The sequence below is a fragment of the Abramis brama genome (genome assembly GCF_963993115.1).
Source record: "Abramis brama genome assembly, chromosome: 8".
Taxonomy (NCBI): domain Eukaryota; kingdom Metazoa; phylum Chordata; class Actinopteri; order Cypriniformes; family Leuciscidae; genus Abramis; species Abramis brama.
The window spans coordinates 33,980,019-34,000,074 of NC_139970.1; the positions used below are offsets into that span (position 1 = coordinate 33,980,019).

At 36.2% G+C, this 20,056-nt stretch overlaps 1 protein-coding gene across 2 annotated transcripts in view; it reads left to right on the forward strand.

Moving 5' to 3' along the window:
* lrp1bb (low density lipoprotein receptor-related protein 1Bb) overlaps nt 1–9,669 on the forward strand; it is a 302,189-nt gene extending 292,520 nt beyond the window's left edge. For both annotated transcript variants that reach the window (XM_084123162.1, XM_084123163.1), the window contains 6 exons: nt 4,321–4,434; nt 6,103–6,179; nt 6,469–6,559; nt 7,023–7,173; nt 7,674–7,748; nt 8,287–9,669. In XM_084123162.1, coding sequence (XP_083979288.1) covers nt 4,321–4,434; nt 6,103–6,179; nt 6,469–6,559; nt 7,023–7,173; nt 7,674–7,748; nt 8,287–8,427 — 649 coding nt within the window. In that variant the 3' untranslated portion in view covers nt 8,428–9,669. The remainder of the gene's footprint in view (nt 1–4,320; nt 4,435–6,102; nt 6,180–6,468; nt 6,560–7,022; nt 7,174–7,673; nt 7,749–8,286) is intronic.
* The last annotated feature ends 10,387 nt before the right edge of the window (nt 9,670–20,056 follow it).

Sequence of the window (20,056 nt, forward strand, 5' to 3'; positions counted from 1 at the left end):
GGACCACGGTTCCGGCGACTCACATATTGGACCCCACGAGGACACCAGTGTGCATGCACAGGGAAGAGACCAGTCTCTCGAGGAGAAGCGTGCTCAGCATTTAACAGCGGCGGTGATGAGGCTTCATTCTCTTCAGGTGTGCCTCATTACATGCCGCCAATTCTCCCCTTCTCTCCAATCACACCCACTCCAGTCAGGAACCTGGCGAAGAGCGGCGAGTTAAGGGACGGGGTGGTGCTGATCACTAGGGAGAGGCAGTCGATCCGTCACAATATACACACTGGACAAGCAGCAGTCTTTGAGAGATGATTTTGACTTATGTCTTATTTCTTTCTTTAAGAAGGTAATGTAGCTGCCAACTTGGAAATTCACAACACATTTACAATTTCATCGCTGTCCCACCCTGGCCCCACACCACAGTCAATCACAAAATTGGTGCGAAATTCAATTCAGCTCCAGATATGTTATTTTCTGTTTTCTTCCCAACCCCCCTCTTTTTTTTCCTCCAAGACAGACTTAGCTTATTCCTTTGAGGTAAACGGACGTGCTGAATTATGAAGCAATATAACGACAGTAACAGCCAATGAACTTTATTAGAACTATTAGTGAACTTGATTACCACACTCTAGTAGCCTAATAAAACACAACATGCACAGATTTCTTGTTCCGAAAGGACAAAAGAAAACCACTTTAGCTCACCAGGACACAGCTACCACCTCCTCATCCATTTGCGGCAATGAGGTCAGAGAAATGGATGAGTCAAGTTCATCAGCAGCTTCCGATGGTGTCAAAAGCACAATTACACCCACTCAAAGATGCAGCAATTCTGTCCCAAATGATTTAAACAGGGCAAAACCTTACCAGCCGGTTCTGAAATCATACCCCCGAACTCTTTTTGGAGGGAGAGAGAGATGCTTTTCGGCCGCTTGGTATCAGTCACGGCCGTGGCTTGAATATTCTGTAGAGCGCTTTTGTTTTCCGTGTCGAGTGTTTGGTGTGGCTTTCTCTGAAAATGACACGTTCATTTCGACAGCTTTTGGAAACTGGAAAGCATTAGAATGTGACCGTGGTCTTCAAAAACATTTACAAGCCTCGACCTCATGGACAGAGTTTTGCCGCCGACAGGCATGTTTGCTCAGCCTCCAACAGATAGAAAAGAATCGCTATTACATAAAAATCATGGCAGGTGTTGTGAAGTTTTTAGCAGTCAATGAGCTTCCACTACACAGGGATTGTGAAACACGTGACAGTGGGGAAGATTGCATAGCTACGGGATTTTTGCCAAGTTGTTTAAATACACGTTGGAAAAAGATAAATACCTGGCTGACAAGGGATCGGTGCAGAATCAAAATACAAAACTGGTGTGCACATCCCAAACACCCAGATTGGGCTCAGGTGCAGGACAACTAAGTAACATAAACGAAAAAAAGAAGCGTGAAGTCCGCACACTCAAAGTAGCTGCTCCAAATGAATTTATTAATAGCACAATGTTTCGAACCTCAGGTCTTCATCAGGCACAATCGGATCGGTGCAACACTGAAAATTTGTCTGTTATAATTTGTTTTGTGTGCAATGGTGTGCCAGAGGAACATCTCATTGGCTTGTTAGAACTCCAGCAGCTTGATGCAGATTACATCACTACTGAAATATTACAACCTTTGTCTGAAACAGGATACAGTGCTGATAATATAATGAGCCAGTGTTATGATGGAGCATCAGTGATGAGTGGGGTGCGAGGTGGTGTTCAGGCTTTATTTCCACAAAGGTTGGGCAGGCATATCCCCTACATCCACTGCTATAACCACCAGCTTCACCTCACTGTCATACATGCAATTCAAAGTGAACCTTGTGTCAAAAGATTTTTTGACTTGTCAGGCTCCCTGCGCTCTTTTTTTCAGGCATCATACTGTCTCTCAGAGATACAGTTGCCCATATCTCAAGAGACTTTTGGAAATCCGCTGGACAAGTCATTATGAAGTCACAAAATGTGTTGTGGATAATGAGGAAGTCATTCTTAACACTCTTTTTAAGGTTTCCAATGATGGCAATGCATCAGTTGACCTTGCAAAAGAAGCCTCCGGGCTTCTCTCAGCTGAAGCGATGCCATTTTTTTAAAATTGGCAAATGTCTGATATACTTCTCGCCATTTTAAAACCAGCAAATGCCATCCTACAGTCTCAGCATGTTGATATGTACAGTGCAGCTGAAGTTGTGCAGGGATGTTTTGGTGCACTGAAAAATCTCAGAGAAAATGACAGTGAATTTCAGCAGGACTGCGCTGACATGTCTACTGTTGAGCCCTCACCAAAACGTCTAAGGACTTTGAATCCCTCCTATGGTGACTCATTTTTTCACCTTTAGGGCAAGAAGGGCAGTCAGGTTCTGAATGTGCCACTGAAGCTCTAAGACGACAGATACTACATACTAGATACAGCTGTATCAGAGATAGAAAACAGGTTTTCCACAAAAAATTTACAGCTGAAGCAAGTCCTCTCAGGTTTAATGCTAAAATCCAACAAATTTCTTGACATCCAGTTGCTTGAGCCTCTCTGTAGTCTTGCAGGGGTTGCAAAAAATGGACTCCAGAATGAAATTCTTGTTGCCAGATCAATGCTGTCCAAAATACTTCCATCCGATGCTGAATGTTCTGCTGTTTGCAAACTCTAGCAGGAATACAAAGATGCTTTTGCAGGTCTTCATAAATTGTATGTATCTGCTAAGGTCATGGGTGTCTCTACTGCTTCATGTGAGAGCTCATTCTCTACTCTGGCAGGAATTTTGACACTATTCCGCCGAACAATGCTTCATGAGAGGAAAAAAAAGCTTGTTCATGAAAAAGCAATAACACATGAACTAGACATGGATGAGTTTGTAACAGAATTCTCTAAAATGAGTAGAAAGCTAATGCTGTAAATATTATAGTGATACAAGTAGATACTTTTCAAGACCTGCCCTGTTTTCCTCAAATCTAAAGTTACTAAACTGATACAAGATCTGTTGTGTGGTAAAAAAAGAAAATATTCAAAATGTAAAAAAGAAAAAAAAGATTCTAAATATAAAAATCTGTAATGTTATACTATATTAACAGACGTGAGGATAAGAAAAACAGCATTTCAGATAAAATTAACGTTTTTAGCGTTAAAAATGAGCAAAAAGCTGATGTTGTAAATGGTATAGTGATGTAAATAGTTATTTTAAAAGACCTGCCCCTTTTTATCAAATCTAAAGTTACTTAATACAAGATCTGTTAAGGGGGGAAAAAAATTAAATATTACAAATGCTAAAAGAGAGAATGTAAAAAAAACATGTTAAACATTTTTATCTATATATAAAAAGTTACTAAATAGTTGCAAAATATATGCAAAAAAAATATTAAAAATGAAGAAAACACAAACACAACAATAACAAACAAACAACCCTAAAGGTGATGATACACAGGGCAACTTTTTGAGCAATGTTGCCAGGCAATGTTGCCGTCAACGGGCAACCAGATGAGACACGGCCCACGACTGATCTAAATTATCCAGACAGAAATTTATTGCCCATTTTCAATGGGAAAGTGCTCAAGCAACAATCGCTCGGCAAGATTGCCCAGCAACATTATTAAAAAAGTTGCCCTGTGTATCATCACCTTAACAATTGCCTTAAATGTATGATATTAAAAATCAATAGACATGTGAGACTAAAGCATTAAACACCAGCCTGAAATACAGTTTGGATTGTTTTATTTAAAAAAAAAAAGTCAGTCAACAAGATTCCATCCTACAGCTTCATGGTCTGAAACTCCTGATTTCAATTCAAGTTTAGTTTCAAAGTAGCTTTACATAAAAATGCTTGTTTCAATTTTAAAAATCATGGTAATTGAAAATCTGGAAGTTCATTTTGAGTCATTTAACTAATTTTTTCTAGGTTTGCCGTGCTCTGAAATGTTTCAATGGCTAGATATTGCTCATGGTGAGAGTGTATACTGTATGTAGAGGAAAAATATCAGTTTGTCTATTGAGAATCTGTTAGACATACAAATAGATTTCCACCCAGCATTCTTACAGTAAACATGAACACAAGGGAAAGATCAATGAAAAGTCATGGAAATTCATGGGTGAAAAGTCTGGGAATCCTAGAAGCCCTGCAGTAAATATTCCTAAAATACATATTGTTCATTTAATTTCATAGTCATAAAACATGAAAGATCCTAAAACTTTAACTAAGACAGACAGACAGACATACATACACTGCTACTGTACAGATCATGCACTGTTTTTCAGTTCTGCACACTTCTTTCACTTCTTACTGTCCTCACCTCACTGCGATGTCTTGCAGCTGCACGGCAGGGTTCAAGAACCAGCGTTGTGATGAGCTGGCCAATCCCTGCGATTACTACTGTCAAAACGAAGGAATATGCACAATAACTGCCTTTAACAAACCTCGATGCAAGTAGGTCCAACTGTTCTCCTGATATAGACATTTCCTCTCCACCAGGCTCCATCCATCCAGCTGATTTACCCTGACCGCTTCCCCACTGTCCACTTCCCATGATCCTACCATCCTCAAGTACACACATCCCATACCTTCAGGATTTTCTCTTTTGTTCTGTATTTGTTTGGGATCAGTATTCTTTGTGCCTGTTTTATTTTTCTAACAGTGTCTGCTTAGGGAAGAATTAATATAGTCAAACAATTAAAAAAATGTGACCGCACTCAGTTTGTAAAACAGTGTACGGTTTTAATGTGCAAGATCCAGTCTTCACCCTCATATCATACACCGATAAACAAACATCAAACATCTGTTTAATCATAAACATGACCCCCACTGGACCACTTCCATTTACAAATAAGATGATTCATGACTTTCTTTCCGCTTTACTGCTTGCCATTTAATGAGTGTTTTCAGTTTGTTTTCACTTCACATTTGCCTACTCTTAAAGTGATACTAACATATCACACACACACACACACACACACACACACATATATATATATATATATATATATATATATATATATATATATATATATATATAGTTTTAATGAAAAAAACTGTTATGTTGTGAAATATTACAATAAAAAAAAAACTAATCCTTCAGAAATCATTCTAATATGCTGATTTGGTGCTCAAGAACCATTTAATATTATCATAAATTTTAAAAAGTTTTGAAAGTTTTTGTTCCTTTGTATTTTTGTGGAAACTGTGATATACTACCATTGAAAAGTTTGGGGTAAGTGATTTTTTAAATGAATTTATGGAAATTAATACTTTTATTCAATGCATTAAATCAATCAAAAGTGATAGTAAAGACATTTATAATGTTTGAACATTTCTATTTCAAATAAACACTTCTATTCAATTTCACTTCATTCACTTCTATTTTGTCTATTCAACAAAAAAGTTCTGTGGTTTCTACAATTTAAGCAGTAAAAACTGTTTTCAACATTGATAATAATAAGAACCCATATTAATAATTGAGCATGTGTAATCGGTCCTACTCGACCTGCTCAGAGCAGGATTCAAACCTGGGTTTCCAGCGTGGGAGGCAGGAGCGCTAACAAGGACGCTAAAGACTGTAGCCACTAGCGTGCCTCTTGAGGCCAGGGGAGTGAGGTTTACTCGTACAGCTCCTACTGGCCTACGTCCTTTAGATATTAATCATAATTGATAATAATTGAGCACCAAATCAGCATATTAGAATGATTTCTGAAGGATCATGTGAAAATGAAGACTGAAGTAATGACTGCTGAAAATTCAGCTTTTCCATCATAGGAATAAATTATGTTTTTAAATCTATTCAAATAGAAAACCGTTATTTTACATTGTAATGATATTTCACAGTAATACTGCTTTTTACTGTAATCAAATAAATGGAGCCTTGGTGAGGATAAGAGACTTCTTTCAAAAACAGACTTTTGACCAGTAGTGTATGTAATGGTTTAGTTTTGTTTTAAGGCTTTGTGTGAGTAATTAACAAATTGTATTTTTGGGTTAACTATTCCTTTAAGTAGATTTTAAGCCTTTGTCTGTTTAAATTCATTCTGCAATGCCAGAAAAAAACATTTCTTCTCTTTTCTGACTTGCCTTCTGTTTGTTTTGACTGTTGTTTTCAATCAGATGCTCAGCTAATTGGTCAGGGACGCAGTGCGAGAGGCCGGCCCCCAAGAGCAGCCGCTCCGATAACACAGCTGGAGGTGAGCTTTCACGCTTTATAAAGACCTCTCCTCTCCTAATTCAGTAAGGATTCAGTCCTTCAATTATTAAAATGAAAAGAACCGTTATTTCATCAGTCAAACGACACATCTGAATATACATCTGAGCTTCTCGTTAAATATTGGCTCAATATCTTTTCGGCTCCAGTACTGTTTATTTAATTTTACTGTGATGGAGTATCTAATAATTTCCTGTTCCACCTGCATAGACACCTGGGGAAATAGGCTTAATAGGGGCTTTTTCTTCTGGCTTTTTTCTTGTGTGAAACAGGAAGTATAGCTATCATTGTGCCGTTGGTCCTGCTGGTCATTCTGATTACTACAGTGGTCACAGGTGTCTTCATCTGCAGAAGACGACAAAGGTACTTTTTGGAACAGTTTTTAAATATTAATACAGGGCTGTCATCTATTACATTTTTTTATCATAATAACCCTGTAAAGATTTTTAAATGTATTATAATATTTACACACATACAATGTGTTTTTCATTACATCTACACTGCTTGAAGCATTTCTGTTTTTTTCTTTATTTTTTTCTTTATTTATTTTTTTCTTTAATAAGGAATCTTTGCTTTATAGTATAGCCAAAAACATTACAGACATTATATTATTGTGGAAGATAAAAAATATTAAATAGACCAAAAATGAATGCAGACTTCTGCATCTTGTCTTGCTGTTTTTTAGACTGACATGCCTTTAGTGTTGTTGTATCACGTTAATTTGACAGTCCTTGTAATAGTCAATTTGAATACATGTTAAAAAATGCACAGTAAACAATGTAGTCCTCAGACATGTGCATCTATTTCAAGTGCTTCTCTGTCTCAGGGGGAAACGTGTACAACGGCAGCCCATAACTAATGGAGGCATTAATGTGGAGATTGGCAATCCATCCTACAACATGTATGAGGTGGACCATGACAACCACGCAGATGCCGGAAGCCTTCTCAAACCAAATTTCACACTCGATCCCCAAAAGGTTTGTGTTGGAATATTTTACACCCCCAAAACATGAAATCCTAGAGGTTGATAATGTATATCCATAAATATCAATATGGTAGATCCAGAAAAAATGTGCTTCTGTTCTCTCCTGGAAAATATCTCTTGAGTAAATGGCAAGTGTAAATGTGAAATATTTACTGTTGCTTTACACCAGGGCTCTTAGCTTTTGCCTGCATCCTCTCACCCAGTATATGAAAAATGTCTTTACCTTGCATATATGCCTCATTAAAGCTGCAAACATTATATTTTCCCCTTGCAAAGAAATAACTCTGACATCTGTTTCTAAAAACTCATGCCTTTTAAAAGCAACGCTAAAATTGCAGTAACAAAATGCTCGATTTTACTTGCTTCGTACTGACCGTTTGTTTCGTACTATGAAAATATTTCTGTCTAAATAGCAGCGTTACATTGATGTTGTTTAGTGACAATGATGTTTTAAATGTGGACTGCATGCTGGGGCCACTGTGTGTGTTCCAGGGCTGGTGTGTAAAATCCAGTGACCCTTGCACGCTGAATATTCATTCTGTCCCTAAGGAAGTAATACCTGGACAGGTGAACGCCTTGGGCTCCTTTGTCTCAATTATGTAGCGAATCACAGTCATTCTAATTGACATTTTTTGCATGCCTGTGATGTGACGGTTTGCATGAATGTGCCAAAGCGTGATAGTAAGTGCATGGCTTTATGGCTCAACTTCTGCTGTGTTCTTCATGTTTTAGTAGTTCATTTATGCAGGAGGTGAGGTTGATGGGGTTGTGAGTGACGCTTATAATATATGTATCATCCTTTGCTGACATCAGCATGTCACCATAAACATGATTGAATATGCTTTTCAAAGCACCAATCCAAATGATGCTACTGAAACCACTTTTGACTCCGGCTGCAGTGGAAGCAACTCCTTGAACCAACTTTAGTCCTGCACAGCGTGTGTTGTTTTTTTTACATTTATTTAATGAAATTATTAATCATTTTTAAACAGTTTTTTTTTATTATTATTATTCATTTAAGTTTTTCTTTCAAATGAATTGTCTTTTTTTTTTTAGTGTGAATGTCAACTGAATGTAAATTTACAACAATTATCTCTCCAAACAGCCAATGAACTACTCCAATCCGATGTACGCGAAGATGTACCTGGATGGTCAGAACTGTCGCAAACCAGTCCTCAACATTGACGAAAGGAGAGAACTACTCCCAAAGAAACTTGAGGGGACGATTCGAGAAACCGCCGCATAGCCTGACTACACTTTGTACTCTTTTTTTTACTTAAATGTACAAAATGTATAAAACAAAAGGAAAAAAAAAAAAATTTCTATTTCCTATCAGGTTCAGATATCTTGTTTATATTTGATTTCTTGGCACCATCAGCATTGCGCCTCTATGTTTGTTGCGATACTTGTCATACTTGTCCATCTATTTTTTTTTTTAACTGTTTTGTTGCTGCACTGCACATGTGACACACAACTGCTCATTTGCACATTGTGGACAGTTAACGAAATTACAACTGCAAAGTACTTTCCTTTTAATTGGTGTTTATTTCTTTCTAAATTTTAAGTTGGTTGCCTTAAGGCATCATGACAGCTTTTGCCCTTTTTTTTCTTTCTAGTGTTTACTTCACATTACACTGTGAGAGTTTTCATTTCCGTATAGTATTAACCTCATTTATCATATTTAATTATGCTAGAAATGCCATATTTATGCCATTTAAAGGGTTTTTGTTATATTCATGTACGACTTTATTCTTTATTTCCCCCCTTTCCGCTTTCTTCCACAATATACAGTAGGGCTACATAAGTCAACCACTTGACTTCAGTCAGTTCTTATTGAAGAAATTAGTTTATATCTATCCAGTGTTGTTTGTTTTTGCTTCATTAAGTGATTTTTCATTTCCACCACCCAGAAAAATGCTGCAATTATGAACCATGTTTATGAAACCCAACAATGTGGCATGCTGGGATAGCTCAGCACTGAATGGAAATATTGACCAAGTGCCGTCTTGTCTACGCTTTGACAGCATCTTTACAGAGCTGATATCAGTTTGATGGTCATTAAACTACAATCTGGTAGTTGTGTGTGAGACATGCTACTTTTCTGCTACTTTGCCTGCTTGAAGATACATTTGAGCTCAGCAATACAGCGACACCGGCTTCACCAAGCAAATGAAAGCTGACTTCATCACTGTTAGACAATAGACCTAGGGCAAGATATCACGTATAGGTCACGGATCGTTCTTGGCGTTCATGGATGCCAGAGAGAATCAAAGTTACTGTTACATGGGAATTTTAGAGATTATGAATTAAATCACATTACCGGTTACTTTCAGAAGGGAAGCTACTAAGAGACAACAGATTTTATAATTTTGTATTTGATTTATATGTTGTTTGGCTGCTTGTATTTTGGAAAAAAAAATGTATTAAATGTAAGTACTTTTTTATATAAAAAGCAAATCAATATAAAATAAAGACATTTTATTTCCATTTCAAATAGGATTATGTTTCACTCTGTACTTCACTTCTTTAAAATCTAGCTTTTGGTTTGAGTGACATATTCTGCTTTGTACTTGGGCAGGAGTGTCAGAAGATGGAAAGTCTGAAATGTGAATCAGTAACTTGAAATCGGGTGGTTCAAGTCACACATTGTCAGTAGGGATAAAATTTACTCTTGCTACTGAAAAAAAAAAAAAAACTAGCAGTGATTGTAAAACTGAATGCAAAGAATTTAGCGAATACATGTACCAATGCAGTTTTTGGGTGGCCATTACAAAACGTGTCTCCAGTTTCCATGCCTAATTTATTCAGACAAGCGTGTGGCATTGATGCTGTAAATAATTCCCAAATCTTTTTGTACGGGATTGTGTTTTAAGACAATAAGTCTTAAACTAGGGTGACATTATCAGGGTAAAATCCTTTAAATCCGTTTAATGAGGTAACAAAGCCCATTCCAAATGAAGGCACGATTCCATGCTGAGTGCAAAGCTCCAACATTTCCTATTTCCCATGGGTGCATTTCTGGAATTAACAGAGATCATTCTTGATCATTTCCATGGGTTTAATGTGCTTCCCTTGAATACATATGGTCACAGCTTTTGGTGGTTATATTTTCTGTAACTCAGAACAGAAATATTCATAGAAAGATATGAAATTTTAAAAATGGCAGCATTGATTATTACTCTACTGACTACTCGTTGCATGTTACATAAAGGACTATACCTGAAATTAAATCAGCTCAACTGTTTTTCAGCCATTCAAAATGTACACTTCTCGGTCACCCTTTCCAGTATGCACAATTGTAGCTTGTTCTGCATTTAATCTAAATCAAGGACAGCGATAGGAAGTCGTTCATCCCTAAAAGCTGGTTTTCCACTTAATGTTGGAACATGGCTGTGGAAATTTGCTCTCATTTAAACACATCAGTGAGGTCGACGCTAATGTTGGCCAATGGGGTCTGGCTCACAGTCGCTGTTCTAATTCATCCCAAAGGTGTTCAGGTCTGTGTTTGTGAAGGTCAAGGTTTCTAGATTCATAAATCTTTATGGATCTCGACTGATATGCTGAAGCAGAAAAAGCCCTATTAAAGGGATATATGTTAAAGATTTTTTTAAAAGCATCTTTATCATATCTCTGATGTGTATGCTTTATCATCTTTGAGTAGGCTGTATTGAGAATAAATATTTCACATGGTTTTTCTTTTCATAATAAAATTAATAATTTCTTGATTTTTTTAAGAAATGTCTCTCATGTTGTTGAGCTTGATGAAAGAGAACTACAGTATGGTGTCATACTTTATCTCCTCGCTGTTATGATAAAAGCTTGCTAATGACGATATCAAATGAAGCCTGCCATCGATTTCTTAATGGAGCTTGCTGGTTTTATTCATAGGACAAAATTCGGCATTGGTGTAATAAAAGTAAGCCGGAATCCAAGTATTCATTATAGCAATCAATAATGGGAGGAAAGACATGGGAACAATGAACAGCATTCTGCACACTGGCACACAGATTTATGTTTCTCATTTAACAACTCTGCTATATTCAGGTGGATCCATCAATTGTGCTTATCTGAAATAACTAAGACAATTCATCTGGATAGAGGCGAAGTGGAAATAGATATTTCAGTTTTCATTGTCCTAGACAATGAAAAAGGTAAATCATATGACAATTTCATGGATTGTTATTGTTGAGTTAAACAATACACAAGACATCTAGATTGACTTGTGTGATGAAAATGTTTTAACAGCTCTGCTTTAGAGACTTCTGATGGTGACTGAAATATGATGTATATTGTTTAGTGGCACTAGTTAATATCTTTGTGACATGCATGCATTATTCAGTTAACGTCTGAACCTTATCTTGGGAGATGAAGAGAAGTATCATGAACATTCATAATAAGAGCATGTGTCTGCCGTATTATTCAGTTTCATCTTGCGTTCTCCATTTCATACAGATACAAATGACAGATATGCAGGAGCTTTAAGAACAGGAAGACATATTTCAGAAGAAAGATTTGACTTCTATTTCCAAGCCTTAATACATTTCACTCTACAGGACAGGACAGGTACTTCAAAGTTTTAAGGTTTCCATGTCCCTTTCATAAGTTTTTGACAGCAGGAACCTATGCCAAAGAGAATATTTTATTCTAAGTCATGAATATGAGTGTGAATGAGTCTAAAATTTCCTCAAAAACAATGAAAAATGTCTACCATTATGCCAGAGGTAAATGTATGTGCTATAGAGTTCAAAAGTTTGGACTTGGTAAGATTTTTTTGTTTTTGAAAGACGTCTGTAATATTACTATTTTACTGCATTTTCTTTTTTTCTTTTTTTTATGAAATAAATGCAGCTTTGCTGAGTATTTTGTTGAGACAATAGTAAAATTTCAGCATCATTACTCCAGTCTTTGGTGTCACATGACCCTGATTTGGTGCTTAAGAAAAAGTTCTTATTATTATTATTATCAACTGGAAACTGCAGCTTAATATAAATATAATATTATTATTTATTTTTTTTACTGTGAAACATTTTTCTCTGATGAATAGAAAGTTCAAAAGAACAGTATTTGAATATATTTTTGTAACATTATAAATGTCTTCATTTTTGATCAATTTAATGCATATACTGAATAAAAGTATATATATATATATATATATATATATATATATATATATATATATATATTTATATTTGATTACCACTGAACTGTATTGTAAGACAGTTTTTCTTTATCTGTATACAGTATAACTATTCCTTTCATAGAAGTCCTTCAAGGCCATTTCACTGCAGTTATTTGAGCAATCACTAGCACAAAATCAATATTAGTACATTTCAAAGCCCTTGCACAACAAGGTCACTTTGTGAGCTGATCAGGTCAAACCTTCTCTCATGGAGACTAAAGAGCTGACCTTCAAAGTTTTCAGAGTACTTTGGCTGAAATGAAAGGAAGTGTGCAAACAGCCACCTCTTCAGGGTTGCATAGATTGAGTCTCTGTGGGAGATCGGTTATAAGTTGGCCCCATGTCCAAACGAAACTGAAAGGTGCTGTTTGCCGTAAGCTATAGCACCATTCACCAACCCTACAATCAAACATGGTGGATTGAAACTGAAAAGTATCAATAGCACGAACTGGCCAAACCACATTGCATTTAAGAAATATATCTGCTTGGTAATGCACACATCAGACTGCTGTAAACATTTGTGATTCTCTTCAACACAGCATGTAACACATATGACAGAAGCATATTATTGGCAGTAGTGGGAAGTGATGTGATGATTGTATGCCACATAGTGTGCAAGTGTGAAAGGGACTTCCTGTAAGAAGCTGTCATCTCTCTGACTCCAGGCAGAAAGATAAAACAGCAGGGGAGATGATAGGCAAGACAGAGTCAAACGTCTCTATTCTGAACATCAGCACTTCAAACACCAATGTGACAAAATTCAGGACCAGCTTTCTATACATGAAACCTCAATGCTTTTTTCTGATATTTTTAGGATCTTTGTTGTGGACTTTTCAGCCAAAATCTCACTCTGGCGCTGTCATCAACTCTGAACATTCCGTCATCATTTACTAACCCATATGTCATTCAAAACCTGTGATTTTTCTGAGATATACAATAGCCTTCTCAGAAGATTAAACAAGCCAAATGTCATATAGACTGCATGCCGTTTTAAATGTTATTTGCTAAATTATGCTATACTTGTGCTCAATATCACATAAAATGGTACATTGCAACATAGGCTCATTGGACAAACCAACACATTCTCACTCCCAACTCATCACATCAACTCTTGGTCAGGATCTTAAGTCACAGGTCACAGGCCGTAACGCATGTCATTTTTCGACGTGCAGGGTACTCCGTTGCTTTCAGTTGTTTGCCTCATGCGTCAGCTTAAGACGCAATTAATTACTTGCATTTGTAAAAGTAGAAGATATTGTAGATATTTTGAAACGCGTAACCCCAACCCTACCCATTTCTCGACAATATAAAACACATAACAGGCAAAGTGCAGTCACAGATATTTATTATTGCAAAAACTGAGCAAAAACACAACTCGTGATGCATTTTAAGTCATACGATATTTTTTATATGAAGAACAGAGTGGAACTTAATGTTTTAATTGCTGAAAATGATCCTGCTCCATCAATGAGAACAGTCATATCAGAGGCAAGTGATGAATGGATGTCAATGGAGATTTTCTCTGCCTGCAGACAGAATAGAATAAAACATTTCACCTTCCTCTGTATCAATAAATATAACATGAACTTTTCACAACTGACAATCATTTCCTATTCTGTTTCCTGACTCAATTCCATACATGCACACATCCAAAAGATACTTTTTCCAAACAGCTATGACATTTTTTAATTGTTATTATTACTGTTCAGAACGATATTACATTTTCTTGTCATACATACAAATAAAAAAAAGGGTTAATAAAATTAATAGCTGAAGCTCAATTGACCTGCCACTCTCTGTAATATCATTAATATCAAACTACAATTCTGACAAGAAAAAGAGAAAACTCACTGCTCTTAATTTGTTTGTTCTTCAATGCTGACAGAAATAATTACTTGAAGAACACTGCTTTCTTAATTGATACATAGTTTAATGCATCATGCCATTGTTTTAAATTAATGTATTAATATTTCCATTAATAATCAACTTTACTCATTCAGCAGAAGAGTGCTTTAGTTGCTTATTGAATATTGTTGTAATATATTGCTATGGTATTTTATTGGCATTGGTGTAAACACCACCCATTGGCCCAACGATGGAATCCAAAGGTGTGGGCGAAGGTATAATGCGTGTATGTCTTTCCAGCGCTCCAGTGAAGTTCTCTTTATTTATTAGAATTTAGTTTCAATATTACTTTAGCTCTACGCTTAATCTGACTCCAATTTCAAATGATAATCAAATTTAGATTGTGTTTCTTATTAGCAAATAATGATAAATATTGATTATGACTTAATTTAGATCTTTGATTATTCTGAGTATCCCATACTTTCAATTATTTATTCATTAAAGGACCCGGTATCGCTTTGAGATGTGCGCTCACGATCACAAACTTAGCCAGTTCTGAAATAGAACTAGGATGCAGTGCGAACTACTTTACCCTCAGTCGGTCACTGTCTGCTTACTGCTTAACAAAAGGTGTAACTTTTTTAATAGTCGCAAGATGCAACGTGCTAAGTCAGTGATAGTCAGAAATCGGAAGGTCTCCTTAATGATGTGCTCCATGCTCCATTCATTAGTGCCTTCGGTTTGATATATCCTGGAAGAGATTTGCGGAAACACCAGACTACACATTCATTTACTAGAAATAATGATTTCAGACTAATTATTAATTTAATTAAAAATTAATTATTTGTCAGGTAAAAATGTATCACGCCAACTACACAAGTAAATGATTAAAAGCCAATTCAGAAATAATAAACACATGACATCAATTACTCAAAGATGACTCTAAGAGTAAGCAATGCATTCCTGACAGAGACCAGACAGAGGTGTGTGAGTGTATTCCAAGTGTAAGACTAAAACACAGACCAGAACAAAGGGCTTGTACAAATATTTTTTAGAGTTGTTTTGGGTTGCTTTCGGGGCAGAGGGGAGAATTATCAGATATCTTGAAGAGACACCACCCATAGAGGAGAACAGAAATTTTACCAATCGCACTGAGACATTTAAAATAATACCAAACATGAAAAGGAAAAACAATAGATTCACAAGATACATCATATATAGACATTCTTAGGGAACTTTTAGTGACTTGAGTCAGGGGGAACGGAAGAGAGTAAGGAGAGGGGGGGTGCATATATAAACAAGGAGATAAGTTTGGGCAAGACAATGTCCTATGCTCTTTCTTTGCGATCGTCTGTCCAGGGTACAATTTATTGCTTTATTGCAGGATGAGTTTTATCTCAGCTTTTGTCTTAGCAGGAAAATCAATTCTTACATTGGTATCCATCCATTACTGACAAACCTAATCTAACACCTATTTAAGTCCTCCAATATAACATTGCATGCTCAGATATCAGAATTATAATTCTCCCATTCTGAATTCTATTGGATTTAAAATTGAGCTTTTATTGGCTGTTTCTTTCTTTCGCTTGTACAGTAAGACAGCAGTGACTTGAAGGGGAACGATCATTAATCTTATGGAATAGTGGACACACTATATGTGCCTGTGTCACTGATTAGCAAACTCATCTGTCTTTTTCCTGTCTGTGGCTTCACCTCCCACTGAATTTGATGGATCTTCCTCTTCTCCAGCAGTCCGGTGGAGCAGTCAGCATGAGGCCCAGATGGGAGAGGTGGAAAGACACAACGGTAGTCTTCTTTCAAACAGATCTTTAAAAACAGACTGAAGGCTTTACTTTGTACACTTGAAGTGATGTGCATTTCGACTGAAATATCTGTAATACTCCTAGAAAAAGTAAATGGAGCAAAAATTCTCTTGAAACCTCATTAAAATAATTCTGTTTATATTGCATTGCAAAGTCGAAGCTAGCGCGCCATCATTTCAGTAATTATATTTCACAAATGTGTGATTTATTTGCCAATATGACACTTAGCCAATATCATTCACTAGAAATCTTAATTTCCCTCTGAATCTTCAGAACAGTTTCAATCAATCACAATTTGCTCAAAGGACAGAAGACAAATCTGAAAATGAATTATTTCCAGGGAAACATGCAGAAAAATTCATAATTTATTCATGAGAGAAGACAATGAATCCAAACAGCCGCATGAATAATTGTGGAGCAATTCAAACATATCTTGAATTACAAGCAAAAACCTTCACTAATGACAAATTACAGCTTGCCAGCAAACGGAAAAGACTGTCATAATCCAGCTCACAGACTGACAACAGAAAAAAGAGAAAAGAGAAGAAAACATGAAAGGGAGGTAGATTCAAAGGAATCCTGCTGGTTTCTTAGTTCAAGCTGAGGATGAGTGATTTGAGCTTCCATCAGCAGAGACCGGAGCACGCTGAGGGAAACTGCTAACCGTGTAGAACAGCAGCTTTCCCTGCTCATCTGACTCAACTCATCCTTGTCAAGGTGGAATGGCTGTTTCCAGGTGAAAAAAGAAAAGAAAGGAAAGAACAGCAAAAAGCCTGTTGGGGGATCAGGCTGCTATTGTTCTCTGACGATGAGCGAATGTTCTTCGTCAAGCTAATGGGACACCAACAAGGTTTCGAAGAGAGCAATTAGACCCTGTTCAAAAATGATCAAACAAGGTGTTGTTTGGATTAGAGCACAATTTTATTTTTTTATTAAATATTATTATATTTATTTTTTTATTAAATATTATTATATAAATTCATACATATACATAATAACCAGTGTTGGATGTAATGCTTTACTAAGTAATTAATTACTGTAATTTATGGTAATTTAATTACATTATACTGTTCTTCTGATTTAATTACATTTAACACTGACTATAGAACAATTCTATATAAAACAATATTGGACTTAACATCAAAATTTAATGTCTATGTTTTTCATTTTCTATGCATTTTTTGCATAGTAAAATAAAACCTGCTGTAGTTTGCCTTATTTTGCTAAATCATTTTGTCAGATAAATAACTTGACCAAGTTTAGTGCTTTGTTCTTCCCTCAAATTTACAATATTTAAAAAATGTAAAATATTTTCCACATATTTTGATGGTTAAAATGAACTTGTAGGGTCATTAAAATGGTAACACTTTACAATAATGTTCCATTAGTTAACTACTTCAGTTAACATAATTCAGTTAACAGTTTCATAATTTACGAATACATTATTAAAATCAAAAGTTGTTTTTGTTTGTTCATTTGTTAGTTTATAGTATATTAACGTTAACAATGTTCAATTGTTAGTTCATGTTTGTTAATACACTAACTAACTGGCGTTATTGGCCACAATACTGTACATCAGCTGTTTGCAAATAATTGTACAAATGTATAGATTTACTAATATACATTTTTGCATTTTAATTAGAATTTTACTTTTAATTTAAGGAAATGTGTATTGGCACATTGACATTTATGTAAGATTTTATATTTTTGTCTCTCCAATTGAATGGCAACTTTAACGTGCCAGTAAAAGCCAAGCAGGTTTACACCATTTACACATGTGACCAGTTGTGTCTAGGGTGATACCATGTTTATTCAACAGCAGCTAATATGGGATTCACACTCAGTTAACAGACCGCTTCCTCCTGACAGACTGCAGCTGGAGGGGCATCATCTCTTCACACTCCAGCGGCCTGACTCACAACAACATGCAAATAATATGCTTGTGTAATCAGCGCTTCATGTCATTTGTTTCCTCACCTGTTACAAATAATCCCGAACTGTGAGCTCTGCGCTACAGTCTGAGAGGTATACGGACTCAGACCATCTGTCACTGATCACATCGTTTCCAAGAGGATTTTTTCACAGGCTTATAAAAGTGTCATAAACATGTTTTGACTGGTGATGATAGCTGTGTGTAAACATGCCCGTTATGCTGTACTGTCCCACATCATCAGCCTTTGAGGATGTAGGACAGTACACTTTCTCACCCTTTCTCTTCCTGTTTGGCGCAAACTAGCTGTAGAGTATTCATGCTGAACAAACATGGATGAATGAACAGGTTAATGTTTTAATGACATGTTCTTTGAAGGAGGAGGATTGGTTTTGCTATTATACACAAAGGAGTTATAGTTACGGAAAAAAAACAAAGGGGGTGGAGGGCAAATTCATATTAGCTCTGCCCATAACATAGTCATTTGTAGAAAATGTATTCACATGGTAGGAATTACATTTGGGAGTGAGTGGGGTAAGATTTCTGGATATTACACATTTTGGTAACACTTTATTATGATGGTCCCTTTTGAAAATTCAGTTGACTATAAGTAACTTTGCAACTACATGTCAACTAACTCTCAGTAGAGTATTAGTAGACTGTCTAATATCTGCTAACTCTTTATTTTGATGATTTCCCAACAGACATTCAACTGACTATAAGTGACTTTGCAACTACAGGTTAACTTAATCTAACCCTAACCCTACCATTCTACTAGTACTCTTATAACAATCTAATGAGAGTTAGTAGACATATAGCATAGAAGAACCATTTTGGCTTCCCAAAAGAACTTAGTGAACAGTTCTTAAAAGAGCCATTTTTTTTCTTAGTGTAAAGAACATTTTAATAATCAGAAAAATATTTTCCACTATGAAGAACCTTTTGTGAAATGGAAAGGTTCCATAGATGTTAAAAGGCTCTTCATGGAACCGTCAATGCCAACAAAGAACCTTTATTTTTAAGATTGTACTCAGAATTAAGCAGACATGGAAGGGAAACGCTTCAGTTCATCTGTTTCCTGATGAAGTAATCAAACCCACACAATTCAATGTGGATCCGATTTCATCTTTGGATAGTGTAAGTGGATATGAATCATTTAAATATGTTTTGTTAAACATAGTTTTGTGGTTTTACTGCAAATAGCAAAAGCTGGTTTAATCTAATCATGGAAAGATGTCACATTAAGTAGACATATTACCACCGCATATTAATGTACATCAGGTTCTCTATTCTAGGTATTTACTCAGATCATTACATTTCCACCAAGATATGACATTTGGCTCAGAGGCAAAGGAATGCAATTACACAGAATGTAAAATACACAAAGTATTTCAATAAGCACTGCTAATCTCCAAGGCTGCACATCTGAGCACTGTTGTACTGCAGTACATCCATCTATTTTATACATGCAGTGAGATTCGAGTCTGAGCTCCTAGCACATGTACCTATTATCTGTGTCACAATCAGGCCTGGTGCTCTGGGAGAAACACTCCTGTCAAGAGCCTGAGCGAGAAAATCAGCTAACATCCATAATTACCTTGCCCATTTGGCTGTTGACAATTGAACTTCTTTAATCAAAACACAGCAGGCTCAGACTCTGCTCATCAGCAATAACAAGCTGGCCGAATGCTGAGGTTTCCCCAGCGGACACGTTGTATCCATCTTACTGTTGGTGTACTATATAGTGCAGTGTTGCAGTCTTTGATTTACTGTCACTGCCAAAGGTGTTGGTTGTAAGTGATAGCAAGATTGCACACATGGATTAATAGTCCATGTTTACTGTCTTTTACAGCCAGCACCTTAGTTGGCAAGTAGAACGTTCCTGTGAGAAAATGTGAGGAAAAATTCAATATTGATTTAGAAGTAATGCAGGAGACATAGGGGCTATAGTTGACACAAGGACTCTATCTAAGAAACTATTTCGAGTCAAAAGTACAATTGCACAAATGCTTGATTTCTCTATCGTGATTTGTGTATGTTGGTTTCAAACAGCGATTTGGTCAAGATGGTCTTCATCTTCATCTGGTCTTCAGCCAAA